Raw genomic sequence first — 26,117 nt, 5'->3', positions numbered from 1 at the left:
AGCCACACAGTTTTAATTCAGCACTAGGCAATAAGGTAGAAAAAATATAAGGTGTGGAAATATAGCATTTTGGGTGTATTTTCGATTAAAATGTCTTATTTAATTATTTTCTAACTTTACTTAACCATTGGTAACACAATACAGTTTTAAATTAATCATTTTAGTTTCATGAATTGAAAAAGTAATGAATATGGACTTTTATTGTGAAGGATTCGTGAATGGCATCCATGTTGACATTTTCTTTACTGTCGCTAGTTTCACAGGTTTCACACTACTTAGTTACGCCTGCGCATATCTACTTACCTCTGCGTGCTGTTTACAACTAATGACGACAGGCTGTAGATAGAGTAGCCTACCATCAACAATACTACATAACTTGCCTTTAACTAAGTTTTGGAGGGATTTTTCTAGGAAAGAATTCCATTCGGCTCAAGGTAACGAACTCTCATATTCCCGAATCTTATAATTGAAATGAGTAGTTAAACCACGGACAGCTGCTTCGCGTAGGCTACGTTAACGTAGGCACACAGGCATACTACATAGCACACAGTCTATGTATAGCACCCGACGATTTAGAATAAAGCTAACGTTAACGATACCAATTTCTAGTTGGGCCTAGTGTTGTTGTCATGTTCAGATTGGCTAACGTTGGGATAAAACGTTTATTTCAGAATACTATGAAGACGCCTGTGGTTTATGACTTTACAGTTACCTCCGTGGATCTGGAATGATTCTACGACATGTTTTAGTGAACAGACAAAGAAGAGTGTTTGATGGCTGCAGTAGTTATCTGGCGTCAAGCTAATTTTGCCATCCCGGTGAGCTGGAGCCCCCTCATTCTTTTTTCCCTGGGCTCTATGCTAGTGTTGCTGTTGCCCTTCCTTGGGCTGCAGGAGCAATGCTGTGGGACACTGAAAGGCCTCGCCCTCTTGCGTTGCCAATTGTGGGGAAGCACTGAGTATATCACCACCCACTCATCAAGCCCTGCCGTTTCTGTCGCCTCCTTGGACCTTCTGCCTTTGAGAGAAAAGCCAAGTAAAGGTAAACATAACAAGATTTGACTAGACCCTTCACACAACTTCCGTATTTTTGATCGGAAATACGCGATCATTCACGTTTTTTTTTTTTTTTTTTCGTTTTTTCCCACCAGAACACGCATGGATGGCTACTGTGCCTTCATTATACAACTAAACACGAGAAAATACTTTTATAACCCTTGATCCAGCTCTTTACTAAGTGATTTCTTTACTGTGATCTCAATGGCAATAGGCTTGTTCGACTTGATGCAGATCTGACTTGATGTGATGCATGCTGGGATGGACGCAATGCATACTGGTAAGAAATCCTGTCCGACTTCTGTCAGCCAGCGAGGGACTACCACCGTGTCACCATGTCACATGACCTTAAAATATTGCGGGAGTTTCGCCTGCAGACAGATCTTGCAGTTGCCTTTCCACGGTCTGCATGATAGAAGGGGTTAAGTCATTTAGAGACCTCAGACCAGCCTCAGATGAGTCCAGGAAGTGACGTCAATTCCGGAAATAAGTACATAATTTACTTTACTATTTACGGAGAATACAGCGGAATAACGTGTTTTCTTTTACAGTTCATGGAAAAAAATAGTCACATTAGGTAGAAGCTTTTTATTATTATTCGTAATTCACATTTATTTATTAAATAATCGATCGCGAATTACTGTCCACGTGATCTGCCAGAGTCAGCTGGGAGGAGCTTGTGACTCACGCATAGGGACTCACCTAGCGTTCATGGGCTTCAGAAAAACCTTTTTCCCAGTGAAAACATCATCATTCCGCGTCATTCACGACACGTAATGTGTGAGTTAGAGGTCGGAAACTAGGGCTAGATTTTGCTAACAGAGTTGCCAAGTTAGGGGCTCGTCATCACTAGGGCTGGGATAAACGATTATTTTTTTTAAACGATTAATCTAGCGATTATTTTTTCGATGCATCGATTAATCTAACGATTCATATTTTTAGTTCGATTTCATTTCGATTATTGATTATCTCCCAATTAATTCACTAATAGCAACTTATACATGTTTATTTACAAATATGAATGAAAAAACATGAATTCTTTAACATTGCAATATATGTTTATTGCTCTTAAGATTCCAAAATAAAAGACTATACAAGTGCAAAGTAATGCATTCTTAGTCAGAGGTAGCATTCAATAAAGTTCAGTAGTGTACGTCATTTTAAGACGTTCGTGTGGGAATCCTTGCAATTAACATTAACACAGTTAAAAGACTGCTAATGTGTGGATGCAATTCATAACGTAGTTAGTTCAAATAATGGCCTGAGTAACGAATACAAGCAGCTGCAAGTAAGCATGCTAAACTTGTCTTCCAAAAAGTGTTCTAACGTTAGCTTTGAAATACTGCTTGATTACATACTGTAACTTAACTTAGTTTAGTCTCCTCAATGTACTATGTTGTGATAAGACCTTAACAGAGTTTACCTTAACTTTAAAGGAACCGTATGTAAGAAATGTAATTCAATTAATCATAAAATGGCCCTGATTTGTCACTAGACATTAGGAAATCATGCTAATTTCAAATACCTATATCACTGACAACAGTAGTCCGGCCAGGATATCGTCATTTAAAAAAGTGAAGTTGCAGCCCTCAACTGATGTTGATGTTTACATAGTTGGGTGGATGACAAATAAGCCTGAAAAAAGGAATTTAAAAAAACTTCAAATATCATCCCTAAAAAGTGTTTATATGTGTTGCTGTATCTCTAAACTTGACTAATATACATTTTTTTTTTAAAAAAACAAAGTGAAATATATATTTATATGTCAATTTGTCATGTTAGTGCCTAAAATTGTCATATGGTGTGACGTGAAAATAATTTGAAATAAAATGAAAATTAGATACTTTTTTCTACTTTAATTTATGTCACTGTACATTTTAATCACGTTTGCTTTGATTTGCAACATTTCCTTGTGAATATTTAGAAGAACAACCTAAAATTTAACAAGTTATTTTGTCAAGGTGGAGAATGCTCCTAACTGTAACCAGATATTTTAGCTTAATTCTGATATTTCTTGTAAGAACTCACTCAAAATTCTTGAGATTCTTGCAGATACCATTTCCTTTGTGTGCTGTTGATGTTTTAATGATTTTTCAATTATAAAGTATTTTTTGTGACATTATTTAATGTCACACCAAATGACATGGTGTCACGCCATATGATGAACTGCACCACTCCACCATGTGTCAGAGCAAAACAGGGTTTTTAATGACAAAATCATTAACAATGAATTTTGAAGTCACTCTATGAATGGTGTATGCGTGTCACAGCAAAATAGATGAAAGTTTAGTATTTATTTTTTAAACTTACATGGCATGGTAACATAAAAGAAAAAAGTATGAGAAATATGAATTGTACAGATACATTTTTTTTTCCAATTATCACAGATTTAACAAAAACATATAATATCTGAATTTAAAACATGTTTTACAAGAACTTTTATTTAAAAAATGCAATTTGGTCATATGGTGTGACAGAAATGTCATATAGTGTGACTTGAAAAAGCTGTCACACCATATGATGCAGCGTCACACTATATGACATTTTGACAGTTAAGCTAATTTTCTAGACAGTTAAATACAGCTAACTATTATTTAGCATGCAACTGACCACATGGCAGCAGTGCTTTTAAGAATTCATGAAGAATATTTGTGGAAAATAGCTACTTTTTAGGCAAATGATGTCACACCATAAGACACTAAAATTTGGCCCACGATTGATGATGTCAATTCAAAGCTTTTATATAAAAATCTAAAAGCAGAACTCACCTCTTGACCATGCCAATTACTCCTGACATTCTATTGTTACTTCCTGATTAAGCAGGGTCCTCTTCACAATAATAATGTCCAAATGAATGCCCAGTCAAAATATACAATATAGTGTCACGCCATATGACAACCATTTTATGGACAAAATATATTTGATTATAACTTAGTTGGACAGCATGCATAAACATCAAAACTTTCTGTGGTTGTAAAAAACATCCAATTATTTTATGTGCATGGTAAAACTTTAAAGTAATTATACTTTTTATGGATATACACTCTTTTTAGGAAGTTCGCACACATGGTGGACAGTCACACCATATGACATTTTTTATGTTTGGATGATTATTTTAAGTCAAAAGTGAAATACAAATCCAATAAATTTAATATGACAGAACTTGAACCTACCAGACCTACAACATTTCCATATCAATTCTTAACAATTGCCATTTTTTATAAGTGTGTGACACATGGACAGTCTGAATTCTGCTATTTGTCATCTACCCAGTTGTGTTTTAGCCTGATCTGCCACCCTCCACCTATCTAGTAATCACTAAGTCAGTAGTGTTTCGGCATCTGGGTTGCCAGCTCTGCTCTAGTTACCACATCTGCAGTGTACACTGCTCTACAGTATTTTGAAAGTGATTGTAGTACCAGTTTTGGCCAAAATCCTACATACGGTTCCTTTGATGCTGCAGTTTTGAACAAAAAAATATTTTGCGTCGACGTCATCGATTACGTCGACGCGTTGTCTCAGCCCTAGTCATCACTTTTGTGTTCACGTTGTAGTTCGTTTGTAGTCCATGTGGCCTTTCATGTCCAACAGTTTTAATGTGAACTTGGGAATTTGCTGTTTTTGTCACTTGAAAGCTGCATATCTTTCTTTCACAAGCGTCTTACACTATATTTTAAGCAAATACAGTTGTTTATTTAGGATTAGTGAGTGTATGTTTTAACCTTTGTTGTGGCATCCGTGTTTGTCACACATTCCGACGGCAAAGCACATGAACACTTGCTGTGGGAAAAGAAAAGTAGCCACGGGGGCGCTCCTTGTCATTCCCAAGTGCCATGAATGCACCATCACAGCAGATATTGCGCGAAATTTTGGTTTATGGCTATGCTTAAGATGTCCTTCCTATTCATTAACATGAACATGATGACTGACTAAATAAATTACTATGTTTATTACACCATTGTAGGCATATATTTAACAAGTTATCATTATATCACATGAATTAAGTGTTTTCATGCTGCTTCCTTATGTTGGAATATGCGAAAATGAACAGAAATCGAAGGGATACCTTATGTGATTTCTACAACAATGGTAGGCTAGCCTACTGAAAAACGTTTGGATATTCTGTTATTTTCTGCTGTTGGTTAAATAGATAGACACACATATAGGGAAAACACTTGTGCTACAATGCAGGCCTGTTAACTGTATGACAACAGTGGTTTATTTAAACTACATCATAAGAATTTATTTCGTCAGTCATCATGCTCATTTTAATGAGTTAGAATGAAAGTTATGCTGTATTTATTGCAAACAAAATTCCGCAATATCTCCCGCGAGTCACGTCAGGCAGACTGTAGCCAGTCTCTCCGGGATGAGCTGCCGTCTGTTGTAGCTCCTCCCGGCTAGCCTCTCAAGTTCACGTTGACGTAGAAAGCCAGACAAAGTCAGATGCAGTTCATCTCGTCCAACATAAGGAAGCAGCATGAGACACCCGTCAAAATCGTCATGAGGAGATTCCTCCCAAATGGCCCTATCACGTCTTTGAACTGACGTCATGAGGGCGTGTTTCAGCTCGTGCAGATCGTAGAAGGCAACTGCAAGATCTGTCTGCAGGCTAAGACTCCCGCGATATTTTAAGGTCATGTGACATGGTGACACGGTGGTAAGTCCCTCTGACAGAAATCGGACAGGATTTCTAACCAGTAAGCATTGCGTCCATCCCAGTATGCATTGTGTTCAACCCAGCATGCATCACATCAAGTCAGGTCTGCACAGATCTGCATAAAGACGAACAAGCCTAATGTCTTATAAGGGGAGAACCACCACTCTTGGGAAACTTCCGGTTTCTGAACTGGTTGCAGTTCCTGTTCCACGTGAGGGCGCTCACGAATAAGTGCAGAATGAATGGAGGTCTATGGAGCTGTACCCCTCAAAATTCACTTTTCTCGAGATATAATTTTTTGCCCAAAAATTCGAATGTTGCATTCAAAAGAGGGGGCAGAGAAAATACACACGGCTGAGTATTATATTTTTTGAGTCACTTATTTGTCTAAATTTAATTTTCTAAAAAGCCTTTTTGTGAATGATGTGTCAATGACGTCATTCATTAGCAGAAAGCTAGTGTGTTGTGGGCAACAACGACCCAACCTGTAAGAAATCGAAAGGACGTAAGTACTCGTTCATTCAACTTTTGACCTATAATCCATATTGAACTTGCAGAAACCACAATCAAATCTTCGATTTTTCAACGACAACTAGGTGAACGAGACAAATTTAGCTGTCCAGCTCCATAGACCCCCATTGTTTTTGCACTTATTCGTGATCTCCCCTAGCGGAACTGCAACAGATTGCACGTACAATGGAGTTAATAGGGAGTGACCCGGCTCTCCGTAAACGGGCTCTGAAGTAAACTAAATATCACACATACAAAACAGCGGTGGCATTACGTGACTACACGGGGTAAGGTGCATGAGAGAGCCTGTCTTTGTTAAAGCTGCAGTAGGCAAGTCTGACAGATTGAGGGGCCAAAATTTTGATGCGACAGAGCAGCAACAAGGGACCGATCAGATGAGACTGACTGAGGTAACTTGCAAGTATGGAAGGCTCTGTATACAAAAAATAATAAACTTGAACAGAGGTCTGCAGTGTGCATATTAGCGACATAACCACCACCACGTCGACTTTCATCTGTCAGAAGTTAGTTGTGATGGAGATTTAAGTAACGTCAAGTTTGAGGCATGTTAAGAGTTACTTTGAATCGATTATGCTGTTTTGAAACATTTACTATAATCCTGATTTATGCTAGCAAAAATGTTGGCAATGAAAGGCAAGCCTAAAGTAAGCCGCTCTCTTTCTCCCTCCCTCATAAACATGTCCATGTTCCATAAGTTAGGCTACATCAGTCATAGGCTACGTAAACCGCCAGCAATCAGCATAGAAAGGTTTTAACCTACTTCACATTTTAGGCTTATGTATAATATTACAGTATATATGATGATGTAGGCTACTGTCTGCATTTCCTGAACTGTGCAGCTGCACTTTTCTCTAAATAAACTTTTTTGAGTAGCCTACAGTGTTGTCACACTCGACTTGGTCTTCACAAATCACAATCCGTAGTTTATAATTATGTTAGTGTCAATGGTAAATGTTATAATTGGCGACGGTAACGGTAGCCTAGTCTGTTAAGCCTGCACAAACTTCGCATTGGGTGAAGTTACTCACAGATAAATTGATAACAAAAGTAATATTATCAAAATGCATAACTATTCATTCACATTGACATTTGCATTTATGAACAAGCACATACTTAGCCTACATTTAAATACGTAGGCCTACTGCTTCTTCGCACCTACCATCTCTGGTTTTTTTTTAATCACACCGCCAGAGAATTTCAAATATGCCTCGCCCAAACACAAAAGATTATGGGTGTTTTCTGAACACCGAGGATCCATCTATGCATCCTCGAAAATTCTCGGACTCGAGACCGGTCTCAAGACCGATTTCTGCTTTCTCGGACTTGACTCGGACTTGTTCCTTCAAAGACTCGGTCTTGACTCGGTCTCGGACCACAGTGGGAAGAGAAGGACTCGTAATTTCAGACCGAGTCTTGAGACCAGCGCATTTTTTATGTTCATATATAAAAAAATGAAAGTGAAAATGAAATTTCGGCGGCCACGTCTTTGCCCCTTGCGTTGGCCTTGGTGCCCCCTTCTTTCAATATTCTGCTTTGCGTCCGTTTAATAGCGATTTTTATTTAGCCTATAGCCTGTCAAAATAATCACAGCGCAAACTAATTCAGTCTTACACAGTGGAGAAAATGACAGCGCATGGCAAGACAGAAAGTGCGTCCAAACTCACCCATTCTTCTCAGTTGAAATACTTGCAATCGTTAAGCCTACTCCTCACACAGACACATGTATCACATCACATGAAAGAGCTTTTTCTCAGCTTTTAAACGATGTTAGCCGCTAATTGCTGTGGTGAACGGTTCGCGAGAAAAGTAAATGTGTTTAAATCGTTCTTCATGATTTCATAACAGGCCAAATACAATAAATGTTACAAATATTGCCTAGGTATAGGTAAATATTAAAATCAGAGGATATACAGCTGAATAAGAGTTTGTGAAAGGAGTCTTAATGATCAAAAAATGCTAAGCATGCATCTAGGCTATTTGAGTTTCTTAAAGCTGAGCTGTGCTTAAACTGTTCAATACATGATTCCATTACAGGCCAAATATAAAATAAATATAAATATTAAATATAGCCTAGACATCTAAATATTAGATGATCAGATGATTTACAGTTCTATGTAATATGTCATGTTTCATGTTTTTGTAATGTTTCATACAGTGATGCAGGTCTACTGCTGTGAATAGGCTAAATACAACTTTGATTATTTTTATAGCCTACTACTGTATAGTTAACTTTGGCCTTGGTGCCCTGACATGTGGCCTTTGTGCCCCCCACCAAATATGCCCAACTGAAGACCAAGTGGCCTTGCCCCTAAAATGGTGAAATTCCAAGCCTGGGCCTAACTGTTGATTATTGATTGGGGTGATATTAAATCATGAATATGAAAACTGACAGGTTTTTATGGTCTTGGTCTCGACTAGCTCTCGACTCCTAAAGGACTCGGTCTCGACTCGGACTTGCTTCCTCAAAGACTCGGTCTTGACTCTGACTCGACTGTATTTGAAAACCAACGGACTCGGTCTCAACTCAGTCTCGACCCTTCAAAGACTCGGTCTTGTCTCGGACTCGGCATAGGCGGTCTCGTCCCCATCACTATAGCCACTAGACCAAATCTCTATGTGGCCATTCTGAACCTAATATCAAAGTCCCTCCACTCGGCGGCCATATACCAACGTTTTATGGGCACTCATCGGGCACAGTCTTTGGGTCGAACTGCACGTGCGCAAGGCTTCACGACACCAATCTTGCTCCAGCGGCGAGATCACAACACATGATTGGCACGATGTCTTTACAACACACCATATGATTGGCTCAATGTATTCACATGTCGACGTTTTGCCGAGGAAGGGGTGGGATATGTGTAGATAACGGCCATATTGGCGTGACAAACTAGCCCCATGCATTTCTATGGAGTGTTTTTTGAGTGCTGTGTCTCCTCATTAGAAAGTCTCTGCTAATATATTGCCATGTCTCTTTACAGAAGCTCAGTTGGAAGCAAGAGCTGCCCTCCAGCAGGCTAAAGTGATGAAAAAAGAGGGCAAGTTGGAGAAAGCTAACAAACTCCTGGTACATGCACTGAACATGAATCCTGATTTTGTGGATGCTCTGACAGAATTAGGAACCATCCTAGAGGAAAAAGATGTTGTCCAGGCAGATCATCTGTACACAAAGGCTCTGGCCCTCTCTCCATGTAACAAGCGGGCCTTAGTGAGCCGTGACCGTACACTCCCTCTGGTGGAAGAGATTGACCAACGTCATTTTGGTATAATTGACAAAAAGGTGCGCCAACTCCTGTCCATTCCCAAGGGAAATTCTGTACTGCGCCGTGTGATGGAGGAGACTTACTACCACCATATTTATCACACCGTGGCCATTGAGGGTAACACATTAACACTGTCTGAGATTCGGCATATCATTGAAACACGTTATGCTGTTCCAGGTAAGAGCCTGCAAGAGCAAAATGAGGCTATTGGTGTGGATGCTGCCATGAAGTACATGAACACCACTTTGTTGTCTCAGTCTGGATCAATCACAGTAAGCGACATTCTGGAAATACACCGCCGCGTGCTTGGCCATGCAGACCCTGTGGAGGGGGGCCGTCTTCGTACCGGTCAGGTGTTTGTGGGCCACCACATCCCCCCTCACCCACAGGATTTGGAGCGGCACATGCAAGAATTGGTGCAGTGGCTTAACTCTGATGAGGCACTCAACCTTCATCCTGTGGAGCTAGCTGCACTTGCACATTACAAGCTGGTGTATGTGCATCCCTTTGTGGACGGCAATGGACGTACCTCAAGGCTCCTAATGAACCTGGTGTTGATGCAAGCTAATTATCCTCCCATTACCATCCGTAAGGAGCAACGGTCTGAGTATTATCTAGCACTAGAGACGGCCAATGAAGGCGACATACGCCCTTTCATCCGTTTCATTGCCAAATGCACAGAGATGACCCTTGATACACTGCTTATTGCCACCACTGAGTATGCAGTTGGCCTCCCTGCTGCCAGCCAGAATCATGGCTGTCTGGATTGCAGGCAGACCATTCCTATTCACAACTGAGTACATCAAGTAGCTGAGAGATATTTCCTTCAGACTCTGGTGGAGGTTGCAGCTAATGGATTATGTCAACCCTACAAGTCATTCCCTTCAGTTAATTTGTGTGACTGTAAATTATCAAGTTAATTTGCTTAATTCAAATGAGCTTCCATTTCCTTCAATGGCCCAAATATTTGTTGGGTCAGAATAAATGAAACCTCTTGTTTTAGTTTTAGTGGACAGACATGCATGCAGATGTAATTTCTTAAAGGTGCTCTAAGCGATGCCACACGTTTTTTTTAGGCTAAAACATTTTATGTCACTTACTGCAAACGTCACCTACCCAACATAACAAACTGTTCCAGCAAAAACACAGACGAGATGCGCGTTTAGGAGAGTTTCAATTGCAGGGGAGCAGCACGGGAGGAAAGGGGGAGGAAGTAGCAAGCTCTCTGTTTTGTTTGAAAGTCAACAGAACTTCCTCATTCCCGTCTTTCTTCCCTGTGTTTTTTGTCCTGGGACTCGTTCCTATGTCTTGGCCATATTGTGTGTAATTAGAAATTATAATAAGACAATATGATGGTGTTTTTACAACCCTGTGTGACGTTCCCTAATAAAAACATTCGATCACAACAAAGAAAGTCAACAGAAGTGACGTTACCCAGCATTGCTTAAAGCACCTTTAACATAGTGCATAGGCAGGGCTGTATGTTAACTTTTTTGCACAAAGCACTGGGTCTACAGAGGTTGATCAATATGTAGTACAAGCTTCTAAATCTGTAGCATAGGTATAAAAACATCTCTTAAAAACAATCACAAGTAGGGCAGTTAAATTGTGATGGAAGGCCTACTGCATCTGGAATGATAAAATGTCATGTAGTTAAACATCTCACCTGTAGGCTACACTGTAGTTGTGAAGAGCAAAAGCAATCAAAATGTCAGACAAAACAATCCCTTGATATATTTTTATTGATTTCATTGATTCATTATTGATTTATTTTGGAGTAGGCTATCAGGCATGTCAAAAATCATCCATCCATGAAATGCATCACTACTAGACTGTTCCATACACAGATAGTCTATTCGGTTAGTAAGTCATGATGCAATAGGCTGATAATTCTCTTTCTGGGTCCAACAGCTTTCAGAGCCGCTCATTTTTCAGCTATTCAGAGTAGCCTTTAAAGGAGAACTCCGGCCAATTTTAACAGAGCTCAGTTGATCCTGTTCACGGAATACTGTCGGTCGGAAAAAATGTGGGAAAAAAAAATGATGCTGCCTGATGCGAGTTAGCCGGCTAGCGGCTAATGCAGCCAAAGTGCCTACAAGCTATGCTGAGGGCATGTACTAAATTGTGCCTTTGTGCCTCCTAAAAGACTCAAAATGTCATGACTAGTCTGGGCAACATGAACAGGGTCTTTACCTGACACCACTGTGCGTGTTTAACCCAAAAATTGTGAAGGAACAGTATAAGTCCTGTGTTTGTAGCCTAGGCTGTCAGCTTACCTGTTTCCCTCTGTTGTTTCCTATAGCGTAAAGTCAATACAGAAGTCGAACGCCATGGAATTTGAAATCTGAATGTTGTTAATTTGCAATTGGCATTTAGCAATATTTACTACGACCTGGCACAATGCATCTCTTCTAGTTTTGTACAAGGTTAATGTTTTTTGTGCACTTGTCCCTGATGAAATAAATTAATTACAATTAAGCAAGATGCAAAGTAACAAGACGGTAGTCAAAAACTTTTACCTCTGATTATATCATTTTAATGTGCCTCAGCAGAGACTTTCACTTTATCCTCAACGTATCACTTATGTTTCGCATTACATGGTATACCCCATTGGAGTGCTTTGTCGCGTCTGAATGTGCGTAAGGTCAAAATTGAGTATTGAAAAAGTATCTTTCTGAGGCTAGTTCATCTATTGAATAATAAAAACACTTCATCTTGTCAACTCCTTGCAACTCCTTGCTGGGATTTGGATTGGGATTTTTGGATTCTACAGACAAGTGGACATACAGAGGTGTAGACTCACACACATATATCATATTGTCATATGCAAAGCTTTATCACACCGGTGCTATGCTGGTAAATCATCCATCCCACAGACTATTTTTTGTAGCAAGTTCAACACGATAGATATGACCTGATAGAGGTTTGTGATGTGCCTTATAATTTGTCATTGTGTTTATATGTGGAGCATTGGCAAGACTATGAATGTAAAATTAAGTTATTTTACCACAGTTAAAAAAGGTTTGCAAATTAATTTATTGGAATTACAACCCCATTTCCAAAGTTGGGATATTGTGTAAAATGTGAATAGAAACAAGAATGGAAGGATTTGCAAATAATTTAACTAATTTGAGAATAATGGCTAAACAACATGCTATTTGTTGAAATTCAGAAATTGTATAGTTTTTTGGGAAATAAATGTTTATTTTGAGTTTGATGCCAACTACACATCTCAGGGGCATGCTTACCACTGTGATGCTTCAACTCTTCTATAAATGTTTGGGAACTGAGGAGCCCAGGGGCCCTTTGCACAAAACTAGCATAGGGTTAAGCCAGGATATCTAGGTTATCCTGTCTCAATTTATCCGTGATCCAGTTGCACAAAAGCGGGATAGGGGGCAGTAGGATATGTTAAGGTATAAGTTACCATGAAGATTTATTCTGTGGAGCTAGCCTGCTCCAGACCAGGCTAAGTTCCAGGATCTATTTAATCTCATCCCTTGTCTCAGTCAGCAGTCAACACAAACGGAAACCAATAGTTATTCCACTGCCCACCACTATACATTGTTATCACATATAACTAGACGATGTTGCAATTATTAGATAATTTACAGTTTCCCATAGACTATAAGGCTATATATAAAATGACAGAATATTAGGGCCACAGAGAAAAAAAAAATCTAAATTCCTCTGTCACTGCAGGACATATCTAGCTGAAATTCACAGCATGCATCTCTACCACTGCAGGACATATTTAACTTAAATTTAAAGCATGCATATTAACTGATTTAACAAATTGGTCCCTCACCAGCCAACCACCGTCGTCATCAGGGAAGATTGCTTTGCTTTATCGCTGTGGCCTTTCTTTTTAATTATGCCTATTCTATTCTAATTCTATTTAATTATGATGTTGGCGGTCAAATGTCAAGGTCAAAAACACCTTGAGTGTGATCTCAAGAATGCCTTGTCACACAAGCGTCAAATTTGGTTACTCCAAAATCACCTTTGCAGGTATCACAATTAACCTACCAACTAGGTAGCAGCCAGCTCAATAGATTGCATCCCCTTGTGTAATTCCTCGGAATTGCATTTCTAATTATTATTATTATTATTATTATTATTATTATTATTCTGCAATAGTTCATGGCTGGCTGAACTGAAATTTGCCACTTATTCTGCTGTGTTAAAAAGCTTCATTGCAGTTATGAGCTGTGCAGTTGGACAGACCTTTCAAATTGATGAAATTGAGAAGAAATATATTGGACTCTGTTAGCACACTGTCCCTGAAAGAATTCTGGCTCACTATGTCTTGTCACTTAATAGCCCCTTCAACATTTTGGTCTTTGCTCTAAGGCAATAATGATGTCACTTCCCTTGTAGAGTCCACTTAGTGTAACATAACAAAATGTACAGTAATGTGCAGTTGGGTATATAAAGTTAAGTTAATTTAACTTATACAGTAAGTTAAGTGGTACTTTTATTTGTCCTGTATGAAATTCCTGTATAAATTTGGTCCTCTGCATTTTACTCATCCGAAGGTAGTATACACCCATACATACACACACCCAGAGTAGTGAGCTCACCTGGAGCACGCACACACTATAAGCACACATTGTGAGCAGTGGGCCCTTAAAGTGTAATTCCGGGCGAAAATTGACCCAAGGGTGTTTTTATGCATTAAAACAGTATTTTTCATTGATCAACCACTACAGAGCTTGGCCTGGTATATGCTATAGGCCTAGCCCCAAATCGCAAACGGTGGATTAGCTAAGGGCAGTAAGCCAAACGCTTCCCAAATAGCGTTTTTTAACCAGTAATATTGTTCAAAACAGCACTAAACCTCGTCAGTAGCTTGCTTATAGTCTCTACCAGTGATGGGCAGTAACGCTTACTGCCCATCACTGGTAGAGCCAAATAACTAGTAAAGTAGGGTTTACAAAAACAGTAATAAGATTAGGCCTACTTTACTTTCCTGCAAGCAGCCTGCGTTACTGCGTTACTAAACCGTGATTTTGCCATAGACAGTAAAAGAATTTGGGATTTTGCGAGACTAACTCGTGACAATGACGTAGCTGCGCGACATAGATGTAAACAACAGACACACGTGTGCAAGACATGGAGTGCGGGAGAGAGCGCAAACATGGAGCATTTAATTAATTGCAGTTCAGTACCTGACTGTTTGTAACTGTTTGCGTCCTGTTTGTTGTGCTTTTTTACTGAGGCCAATCATATTAATCATTGATATCAATTGCAACACCCAGAGGAATAAAAATCAATTTGACAAAATAGGGGGATGCCGCCAAGCGGCGGACTTTGACCTACATGCAGTAGCCGGCGTCACGAGACTCTAATCATGTATATAATGAGCACTGCGTTAATCAGCGTCTCCGTGGCACACATAGAAAAGGCAGCGCTGTGCTATAGCACTTTAAGAATTGCATCGCCGGTTTGAATCCGGCCTGATGCACTGGCCGCCGCACCGGCCTTCGCTACGGACGATTTCCCGCGATCACACGTAGTTTTACGCCACGCCGCCCCGCATGCGACATCTTATGAAACGGCTTCAGAATACATTGCTACATTTCCCCGTGATTTATAAAAGTAATGACTGGCCTACCGATATGTAGAATCAATCAAATCACGTTGTATAGCCTAGCCTACTACACGGAAGTAGATGTTCCATATATCTATAACAGCTCAGTTATCACAGCTGCTGCATGTTCTGGTGAGACAGAGTAGCAACGAGATGAGAGGTATGCCATGACATGGAAACTTTCGCCTATATTAATTTCTGGCCAGCATCGTTCAACAATCACATTGGACAAGGAAAGTAGGCCTACAAATTAATTTACAAGCTAAGTAAATGCACTGGAAATCGAGCACACAAGTTTGAAAAAACCTAGCATTTGTTTATGTAGTCTCAATGTTGCAGGACATGACAAAGACGGTTGGCTGAGAAAATAAATAGACTCTGTCGCTCTGTCCGAGTGGATATGCCTAGGCTTAGCCTGGCCTTGCCTTCCTACGTACTTCCGCTCGATTTTCATCTCCCTCCACGACTCCGTCTGGGATTCCGGCCATTGGCCTCGCTCGCAACGGACAATTCGACTCCGAGCCAATCAGCGAGCAGGAGGCGGGAGTTGTAAGAGACGACGTCGAGATTCTGCGCTGTGTTTGAATTGTAGTCCTCGAGAAGTTGGCAATGGCATAAGTAATGAAGCAATTCAGAAGATGCAAAGCAAAAGCAAAAGATGTCGTGGCCCTACTCCCTACGGGATTTGGGAAAGGTTTGATTTGTATCGCGCAGTAGCCTCGATATTAAATTACAGCATGTGCGGCAGACCCGGTATGAACGAAGCAGCGTGTTTTCAATGATCACATCTAGCTTTGACAATTGTGATAATATTGTAGCGCCGAGGCTATTTGCCCCCGTGTTGGGATTTCCCCTGTGTCGTCTGTTTTCCCGGCGTGTGTGTGTGCGAGTGTTTGTGTCTCACTCTCCCTCCTGTGTCATAGAATAGTTAGGGAAAGTTAGGCTTTTTTTTTCGCTGAAAACAATCTGAATCTATCCCAGCCATTCGTTTTGAGTAAAAATGACTTCAAGTCCATAAAAAATCCATAACAAGTGGTTTTATTGAACAATTACAAAACAAAACTTTCTTAATCAGTTTAAAATTTAACAAACCTCATCCCTCAACTCCCCTGCACTTCCTCACGCCTGTTATCTTCTGGCTGGTTGATGTTCTGGCAAGAGTTACCATGACCGTTCCAACAAACAGAAATACACTTGACTCCTTGCTTTTTACAGCAGCACCTGAGCGTGTCACAGACGCCTGCACAGTTGCAGCTGACAAACTTCAGAAGGTAGTCTGGTGCAATGGGATCTGGTGTGACTGGTGCATAATCATGTTCTCCTTGTTTCTATCCACACTCAAGGACATCTAGTGATGGATTTTGTAGCAGTAGTCAATCTCTGGTCTGGAGATATGCCCACAGAGAGTGCTATGCTGCACCTCCTGTAGTCTGAGGTAGTTTCTAAGGTTTGACACTAGTTATGTTGTCCTCATGAGTTTTATATGTTGCTCACTGTCCACCCTCAACGTTGGACACTCTTTTCTCTATCTATCTATCTCTCTCACACACACACACACATTTATGCACATTGACTCTCTCACAAACACATTCACAACCACACACATCTAAGCACATTGACTCTCTCACAAACACATTCACACCCACCCACCCACCACACCCACACAAACACATATGCACACACTTACAAATAAAGTTCACACCTTCACTGATAGTGTTTCTCTCTGTCTCTCTCTCTATCTCACTCACTCACTCACTCTCACACACACACACACATGCAAAATGTCCTTTCTCACACACACCATGTTGAGACAAAACTATCTGTGATTATAGTACCAGTGTGTTACACGCACTGGTTTAATATTCATGTCAATAAGACAACTGATGCTAAAGCCAGTAAGTTCCTTAATGTGTTGGACAGTTTAGAGCTAAAGCAGCATGTTACAGGACCCACCCACAACCTTGGCAACACCCTCGATCTAGTCATTTCTAGAAGGATAGAAGTCACAGACTTATCAGTAAATGATATAAATATATAATATAAAAATCATTATCTTTTAATGTAGTAGTACTACATACTCCAAAAATTCATCCCGAAATTGCAATCAAATCGCGACTCTTGGACAGCAGTTCATAGCTCTTATAGACTCCATAAATTTAGATATTTTACATCATCCCATTGATCAAATGGTAGAGGCTCTCAATCGTGAATTAGGCGCTCTGCTTGACAGAGTGGCACCCTTAAAGACTAAAAAAAGGCCCTGTAGCAAACTGACACCTTGGATGAACGAAAATATCCATGATCTAAAAAGATCATGTAGAAAAGCTGAGAGAACATGGAGAAAAACTAAGTTACAGGTTCACCGTGCCATTCTAAAAGAAAAAATAGCAAATTATAATAGAGCTATTCGGAATGAGAGAAGGAACCACTGCTCTAAGGTAATTGCTGAAAACAGTGGAAACTCTAGGGTGTTGTTCTCTACCATTGATAGGCTATTGCATCAAACACCTTTTGATACACTCAGTCATGCATCCTCTCTAAGATGCGAAGAATTTGCAGACTTCTTCAAAAAGAGTCATTTCTATAAGGGAGGCTATTGGTAACACAAGTAATATGTTTGGTAGTACACCCAAAAACAGCCCCCCAAAATCAAGGTCCTTTAGCACTATTACTCAATCTGAGCTTGGTAAAATTATAACTCAAACCGGCTCCTCAACATGTGTTTTAGATCCAATCCCTACTAGATTCCTCAAAAAAGTATATGATAGCTTAGCTCCCTTTATTCTCAAAGTAATAAATACCTCATTAGAAACAGGTATATTTCCAACTGCTTTTAAAACCGCTGTTGTGAAACCTTTACTTAAAAAGTAAAATCTTGACCCAACCAATCTGAGCAACTACAGGCCTATATCAAATCTACTGTTCCTGAGCAAAGTACTTGAAAAAGTTGTTTGTAATCAGTTAAATACCTTCCTCAACGAAAACAGTATCCTTGAAAAGACTGGCTACTGACTCAAACAAAGTCTCAATCCTTATTCTTCTGGATTTGAGTGCGGCATTTGACACCATTGATCATAGCATCCTAATTCACCGCCTTGCGAAGTGGGTGGGTCTCTCTGATAATGCTCTAAACTGGTTTCAAACCTACATTACTTGCAGAGATTTTTATATCAGTCTAGGAGATCATGTATCTGAAAAACATGACTTGCCTTTTGGTGTGGCCCAGGGGAGCTGCCTTGGTCCCCTGCTATTTTCCCTATATATGCTTCCATTGGGAAACGTCATAAGTCAGCATAATGTAAACTTCCACAGCTACGCAGATGATACCCAATTGTATATTTCTGTGGAGCCAACTAACCCAGATGGCCTTTGCTCCCTCACTGCATGCCTAACCTCCATTAATCAGTGGATAAGCAAACATTTTTTGAAATTAAATGATGACAAAACAGAGGTACTTTTGGTTGGACCAAAACTAAAGCGAGATATTGTTCTTAGTAATCTGGGGAACTTGGCGCACCAGGTCAAACCAAAAGTAACAAGCCTCGGTGTCATCTTGGATGCAGAGTTAAGTTTTAAGCCCCATATCAGTAAAGTTACTCAGACAGCCTATTTTCACTTGAAAAACATTGCCAAAGTGCGGCCCTTTTTAACTCAACAAGATGCAGAAAAACTAATTCACGCCTTTATCACTAGCAGGTTAGACTACTGCAATGCACTTTTCACTGGTCTTCCCAAAAACATCTAAAGAAATTGGCACTCATACAGAACTCATGGCTAGACTTTTAACTAAGACTAAGAAGAGAGAACACATCACCCCTGTGTTGGCTGAACTGCACTGGCTCCCTATTTCCTACAGAATTGATTTTAAGGTTATGTTAATTACTTACAAAGCTCTGAATGGCATAGCACCTTCATATATCGCTGAGCTTTTAATATCTTATCAACCACAAAGGAAACTTAGATCATCCAATTCTAATCTTTTAATCGTACCCAAAGTGCTCCACAAAACAAAGTGGAGAAGCTGCTTTTATCCATTATGCCCCAAACTATGGAACACCCTGCCTCTGTACATCAAGCAGGCGAAGTTCAGTAAATATTTTTAAAATGATCTGAAAACATACCTGTACAGGAAAGCTTTTAGTTAACTCATCTTATCCTGTAGACTACTTTTTCAGATTATTATACATCTGCTGCTATTGGGGGCGAGCCAGCCAGAAGCAGATGGGCTCCCCTATTAAGTCAGGTTCTGCTCAAGGTTTCTTCCTGGAATATGGGAGTTTTTCCTTGCCACAGTTGCCATATGGCGTGCTTGTGGGGGGTAAGAGGGTTAAGGCTGCCAGTCTTATGACATGTCATTTTCTATATTTTTGATATGTTGCTGAGTGGATCATAAACGGCCCCTAGCAATGAAGAAAAGTGATTGATAAAGATGGTTAGGATATAAGAAGATTGCCAACACCCTGAAACTGAGCTGCAGCACGGTGGCCAGGACCATACAGCGGTTTAACAGGACAGGTTCCACTCAGAACAGGCCTCGCCATGGCCGACCAAAGAAGTTGAGTGCACATGGTCAGCGTCATATCCAGATGTTGTCTTTGGGAAAATAGACGGATGAGTGATGCCAGCATTGCTGCAGAGGTTGAAGGGGTGGGGGTCAGCCTGTCAGTGCTCAGATCATACACCGCACACTGCAAATTGGTCTGCATGGCTGTCGTCCCAGAAGGAAGCCTCTTCTAAAGATGATGCACAAGAAAGCCCGCAAACAGTTTGCTGAAGACAAGGAGACTAAGGACATGGATAACTGTAACCACGTCCTGTTGTCTGATGAGACCAAGATAAACTTATTTGATACAGATGGTGTCAAGTGTGTGTGGCGGGAAACAGGTGAGAAGTACAAAGACAAGTGTGTCTTGCCTACAGTCAAGAATGGTGGTGGGAGTGTCATGGTCTGGGGCTGCATTAGTGCTGCACTGGGGAGCTACAGTTCATTGAGGGAACCATGAATGCCAACATGTACTGTGACATACTGAAGCAGAACATGATCCCCTCCCTCGGAAACTGGGCCCCAAACGACCCCAAACACACCTCCAAGACAGTGGCGGAACAAGTCAGAGCCGGGCCGGGGGCAGGGCACATGACCGGGCCCTTTATTAAACTCATCATAACATAATTTTACAACATAGGCTACACATGCCCGCAACAGCGGGTGTTACAAGCGTCAGCGCCACAGAGAGCAACTATGTAATTTTGAAGTCCATCGAACGTACATGAAGTGTAACCAAGAGAACAACAAACATTAGGCTAAATGACCCCTAATAATAAAACAATAATAATACGCAGCACTATTTGAAGGGCATACGACGAGCCTTGCGCTCCGCGAACTCGTCCACGATGCTCTGTGTAGGCCTATGTCCATTTTCTTTGCTCTCTCATTCTCTATGGACAACATGGCAAGTCCACTCAGTCTCTCCTGTCCCACTGTGCTCCTCAAGTGGTTTTTAATGGTCTTTAACTTGGAGAATGAGCGCTCAGAGGTTGCAACGGTGACGGGAAGAGTCAAAAATAAAATTAGGGCAGTGCAAATCTCACTGAATGCAGAAGTTACTGCTGGGTGGTTGCATTGATGAGGGAGGGTGGTGGCCGGGGCTCAAGCCCCGAATCCCTTTTTAAAAGCCCTGAATCTTTTTTTGTGTTTTCAATTTCCAACGATTTCTAATTTAACTTCCCCTCGGTTTCTCTATAAATGTTACAAAATGTAAGCCTAGGCCTACTAATACTGAGCAAATATCCCTTACTTTCAAAGCCCAATATTGACAGATAATCTGATTTTCCTTGGTGTCACATTACTGAAGACTTAACATGGACTGTTAACACTCAATATGTTCTGAAGAAGTCCAGATAACGACTCTACTTCCTTCGTCAGCTAAGGAAATTCAAAGTTTCCACATCCATCTTGAAGGCCTTCTACACTTCAGCGGTTGAGAGTGTTCTAACTGGTAGCATCATCACCTGGTATGGGAACTCCACAGTTAGAGATTGTAGTACTCTGCAGAGAGTAGTGCTCAGCTGAACGTGCTATAAGAACTCAACTCCCTGCTCTACAAGATATCTATTCCAGAAGAGTACTCCTAAGAGCCCAAAAGATTCTGAAGGACTCTTCTCATCCTAACAATGGATTATTCCTACCACTGAAATCAAGAAGACGCCTGTGTAGTCACAAAGCCAGAACTGAGAGACTCAGGAGAAGTTTTTATCCCCAGGCCATCCGAACTCTGAACTCACACTATACTGACTTTGCACTCATTCACTCCTCAGCACTATCTCCATAGAACTTTTTATTTATTATTTTTGATTTCTCCTCCATCTACCCATGTCCTTGATTGCCTAGCCTTTCTGCCCACCCCCACCCCACCCCCATCCCCAACATACACACTTACATCATCACTGTCATACTGTCATCACTTCACATACATACAGCACACTGCTTGCTACAGTAAGCCTCCTCTACATACACCCCCACACACATACACAGCACATTGTCTTCAGGATCTTCTCCAACACACATCCTCTACATACTTACAGCACACTGCCCCCACCTACCCACACACACACACACACACACACACACACAGTCACTGCTCCACTCCCCCCGCCCACACACACATCTTCACTGTCATCACTCACATACATTACATACAGTACTCTGCTTGCAATAGTAAGTCCCTGCCCCTACATACACAGCACATTATTTCATCAGGAAGCTTCTCCAACACACATCCCCAACATACTTACAGCACACTGCCCCCCCCCCCAATACACAGCACATTGTCTCATGAGGAAGCTTCTCCAACACACATATTGCACACTGCCCTCTCCCCACATACACAGCACACTATCCCATCTCCCCCTGTCATCCCCCAACACACACACCAAGACCCTGGCAGTTGGGTTAGCCCCCTTGAGCCGTAGATCTGCCCAAGGTTTCTTCCTTGGTAAGGGAGTTTTTCCTGCCCCCTGTTGCTCTTGGGTGCTCCTTGTTGGTGCCCCCACCCAACCCAATCCTCCCCCACCTTTCTTATGCAGCCCTTGCCACTTAATCTACTAAACCCTCTTCTACTGCACTTTTTACCCCCCCATTAATGCACAAATAGGCTGACACCAGACATAATTTCACTGCATTTCTTACTTCCAGTAACTATATGCATGTGACAATAAACTTCCTTGTATCCTTCCCACACGATGAGTTTAGGCAATGCCAGAGCCGAGATGTAGCGGTTTACGTCATAAACCGGGCAGGAAAGTTCAGAGCGGCGCAGTCAGTTTAAACAGCAAGCCGGTAAGAAAAACTATTGTCAAGACATTAGGCAATTAGGCTACTGTACCCCGGAATACAAAAATAAACTTCAGAAAGACAGGAAGTTTGTTGTACTGTATTCTGTATTCTGTAGTCTCAATGACCGAATCAGTAGATATACCTGTTGTCAGTTGAGTTCGTTCAATTCATTTATTGTAGGCTAGTAGCCTAGGCAAATATGAAACGGAGATGTAACGTACCGGCGGGATTTTGAACTTGCATGTTTCATGCATTTTAGGGCAAAAAATACCATGGGATTGAGGTGTTCTCCATTTGAGGAACGTAATCAATTGCGGATGTGCGCAGACAGCTCAGACACAGAGCGCATAGGCCTAGGTTAGGCTACTTTCACTTTCTAGAGTGCATTCATTAGGCTACGTAAAAGATGCTTCATACCAAAACAACGATCAAACATTATCAAATGTATCATGACGTGTCGTCACAAAGACTTACTCCAATTAGAAAATCGAAACCAAAATCATGTAAGAGTAAGTGTTCTCTCATTGACGCCTGTAGGAGACAATATCGTTGATCCAATTTTGTAAATTTGCACGTCGTAAAGTTCAATATGAGAGTTAAAATAAAGCCAGTCATACAGCAGAACATTTTATTCAATATTTTACACCTACTAAATCATCAAAGTAAATTTCAAAACTTTTCAGCAACCGTGAGTCATAACTCGGCCCTGACTGGGGCAACCTATAAGCCTAATACGTCCCACTCTGATGAAAATGATTGAAAAGAAACCGTTTGCATGATCTTAGCTCCTCCGGCTTTGTGCCGTGGGAGAGGCCCGTCCCACCTTACCCGGAGGTGGGGGATATACGGGCCCCTACGGGTCCCGGGCCGGGGGAGTGCCGCACCTCCCGCACCCCCTCAAGCTCCGCCCATGCTCCAAGACGACCACTGCCTCGCTAAAGAAGCTGAGGGTAAAGGTGATGGACTGGCCAAGCATTATTCCAGAGCTAAACCCTATTGAGCATCTGTGGGGCATCAAATGGAAGGTGGAGGAGTGCAAGGTCTCTAACATCCACCAGCTCCATGATGTCGCCATGGAGTGGAAGAGGATCCAGTGGCAACCTGTGAAGCTCTGGTGAATTCCATGGCCAAGAGGGTTAAGGCACTGCTGGAAAAATAATGGTGGCCACACAAAATATTAACACTTTAGGCACAATTAACTTGAGTGTGGATAGAAACAAGGAGAACATGATTATGCACTAGTCACACGAGATCCCATTGCACCAGACTACCTTCTGAAGTTTGTCAGCTGCAACTGGTGCAGGCGTCTGTGACACTCTCAGGTGCTGCTGTAAAAAGCAAGGAGTCAAGTGTATTTCTGCTTGTTGGAACTGTCATGGTAACTTTTGCCAGAACATCAACCAGCCAGAAGATAACAGGAGTGAGGAAGTGCAGGGGAGTTGAGGGATGAGGTTTGTTAAATTTTAAACTGATTAAGAAAGTTTTGTTTTGTGTTCAATAAAACCACTTGTTATGGATTTTTTATGGACTTTTTTATGGATAATTTTTACTCAAAACTAATGGCTGGGATAGATTCAGCACCCCTAAAAAACCCTAGTTAGACATCTCAAAAGCTAATATTGGTCAACAAAATGTTTTCATTATTTTCGCCCAGTCCCTCTGGGCACCCCAAACTTGATGGGTTCTCCAGGTGTTTCCCCGAGGATTTGGCCGTGGATAAATTGGGAGGTGTTACTAGACACCTATAGGAACACATGGTAAAAAAAGCTATTGGTAAGAATTTTTTTTGCAGATTGGCGGAAAAAAAGCCTAACTTTCCCTAACTAGAATGTGTCAATGAGTTCTGATGTGTTTTGATTGGGGGGAGGTGTCCAGGAGCCTGTACTACGAAGCGGGGTTACTGGCTTATCTGGGTATTCGAGAGTAACTTGATCACGTGTGGCGTAACTTCCCGATTAACCCGTACTACGAAAGGTGGATAGGTTTTAACCGAGGTATGCTGCCATGGCAATTTAATCTCAAACCTGCTCCGACCAGGTTATGTTCTTGGTTAACCCGAGGTTTCCGTTAACCACACCCTTTATAAGTACCACTCCTCCACTAACAATTTCTCCCGAGACATGTCGGTGTACCTGGATGATCCATACGACATTGGAGCGCAAATCGTGAGGGACTCTCTTCGCAGGGCGAGGGGTTTTAGAGACCGCCAGAAAATATATATAGCCTACCCGGACGATATTCTCTATGAAGATATTGTCCGCCAACGGAATTCGTTATCTTTGTCAGATGATCTAGGAAGACGTCTCATAGCAATGCCCGTACGTGGACATTCATGTATTCCATCGGTGATGCAAGAATACTGTATGTCCGAAAATAAATCGGACATAGGCCTACAGTATGCTGAAAATCTGAGCAAGAATAGCCTAAAATAAATCGGACATAGCCTACAGTAGGCCTAATAAATTAAAATCACAATTTTAACAAACTTATTACTGTACCCTGCACATAAAGGCTACAAATTTCCACAGCACCAGAATCCGACCGAATGCCTCCCTCAACCCCCTCCATAATCGGCCTTCCACTATTATTTGCGATGGCCAACTCTTCTGCTACTGTAAAACGCGCTGGTGCCTTTCCTACTACAGTAGTGTTCAAAGACACCTTTTTCTTGTTAGCTGAGGCCAAGTGAAGGCTATAGGCCTACATGTTTTCATAATTAAGAAATATTAATGCAAGCTATAACTATATAAACCTACTATTCTGAATAATGTTTTTGTGTTTCATTTTCACCTACTGCCATGTGCGTTTGGCAATGGTGTTGCATCTGAAATGTTCACAGGATTAGGCATACACTAAATCAGTCAATGGGGGCTACTTAAACATTCAATTATCCTTATTACTGTAATCTATATGCCCACTTCTGAATTGGGTTGCATCTGTAGGCCTTTCCATGAACTCAAAATAGGTTATTTAATTATTTCAGCTCATTTCAGACATTCCGCAAGCTACTAATCCTCCGTAACACATATTTGAAGAACATGTGGGAATAAAACTTTACTTTTAGGCATTTAGGCTACCCGATCTGCAATACGTTGCCAACAGCCTTGCTTTGTTCACTGCCGACGTATTTAATTTTTGTCGTAGAGTGGGTTTTAATTCCTCATAACTTGTCATAACTAGATGTACCGCATAGCGGTACAAAATATGACCGCCGCTCAGTCCTGTACATCCGTTCCGCGAAAATAAATCACACTTCAATTTGTCTCCATATTTTACTCCATCCCCCACTCTTGAAACTTTTGGGTATGCTTGTTTGGCATGCCTGAGTGTGTGTGTGCGGCTGCACAGAAAGTACCCTACTGGTGCTGAAAAGGTGAATAGATTGTAGAATAGCCAAAGAAGATGTAGAATTGTTATAAAACCTTTAAAATCTCTAAACAATCACAAGTAGGGCAGTTCATCACAGTTCATCCATTGCAACTGGATTGATGAAAGGTCACTTACACCTGTAGGCTACATTGTATTTGGGAAAAGCAAAAGGTATCAGCATAATGTTATTTATTTATTTATTTTTTTATGTATTTATAAACAAAAACATCTCTGTCAGTTCCATGCGTTTTTCAACAGCTATCAAAAAACAAAGGTCATTTTGGATGGATGGATTTTTTTTGTGAATGTTTCTTCT

General features: G+C 41.0%; 1 protein-coding gene across 2 annotated transcripts; it reads left to right on the top strand.

Moving 5' to 3' along the window:
* The first annotated feature begins 300 nt into the window (after positions 1-300).
* ficd (FIC domain protein adenylyltransferase) lies at positions 301-12,228 on the top strand. 2 transcript variants are annotated; one of them, XM_048244053.1, is made up of 3 exons: positions 301-434; positions 709-1,041; positions 9,225-12,228. In XM_048244053.1, exons 2-3 carry the CDS (start codon positions 774-776, stop codon positions 10,301-10,303), a joined length of 1,347 nt encoding a protein of 448 aa, XP_048100010.1. In that variant the 5' UTR covers positions 301-434; positions 709-773; the 3' UTR covers positions 10,304-12,228. The 2 variants fall into 2 exon arrangements, with proteins under 2 accessions (XP_048100010.1, XP_048100009.1); XM_048244052.1 differs by having other exon boundaries at positions 672-1,041.
* Positions 12,229-26,117: the final 13,889 nt, after the last annotated feature.

Source organism: Alosa alosa, chromosome 5, assembly GCF_017589495.1.
Source record: "Alosa alosa isolate M-15738 ecotype Scorff River chromosome 5, AALO_Geno_1.1, whole genome shotgun sequence".
Taxonomy (NCBI): domain Eukaryota; kingdom Metazoa; phylum Chordata; class Actinopteri; order Clupeiformes; family Clupeidae; genus Alosa; species Alosa alosa.
The sequence above is the reverse complement of the archived record's forward strand: the minus strand, read 5'-3'. Positions and strand labels throughout refer to the sequence as shown.

Coding starts and splice junctions, on each gene's coding strand:
- ficd (XM_048244053.1), top strand. CDS start 774: ATGGCTGCAGTAGTTATCTGGCGTCAAGCTAATTTTGCCATCCCGGTG. Junction 1,042..9,224: donor GAGAGAAAAGCCAAGTAAAG/GTAAACATAACA, acceptor GTCTCTTTACAG/AAGCTCAGTTGGAAGCAAGA.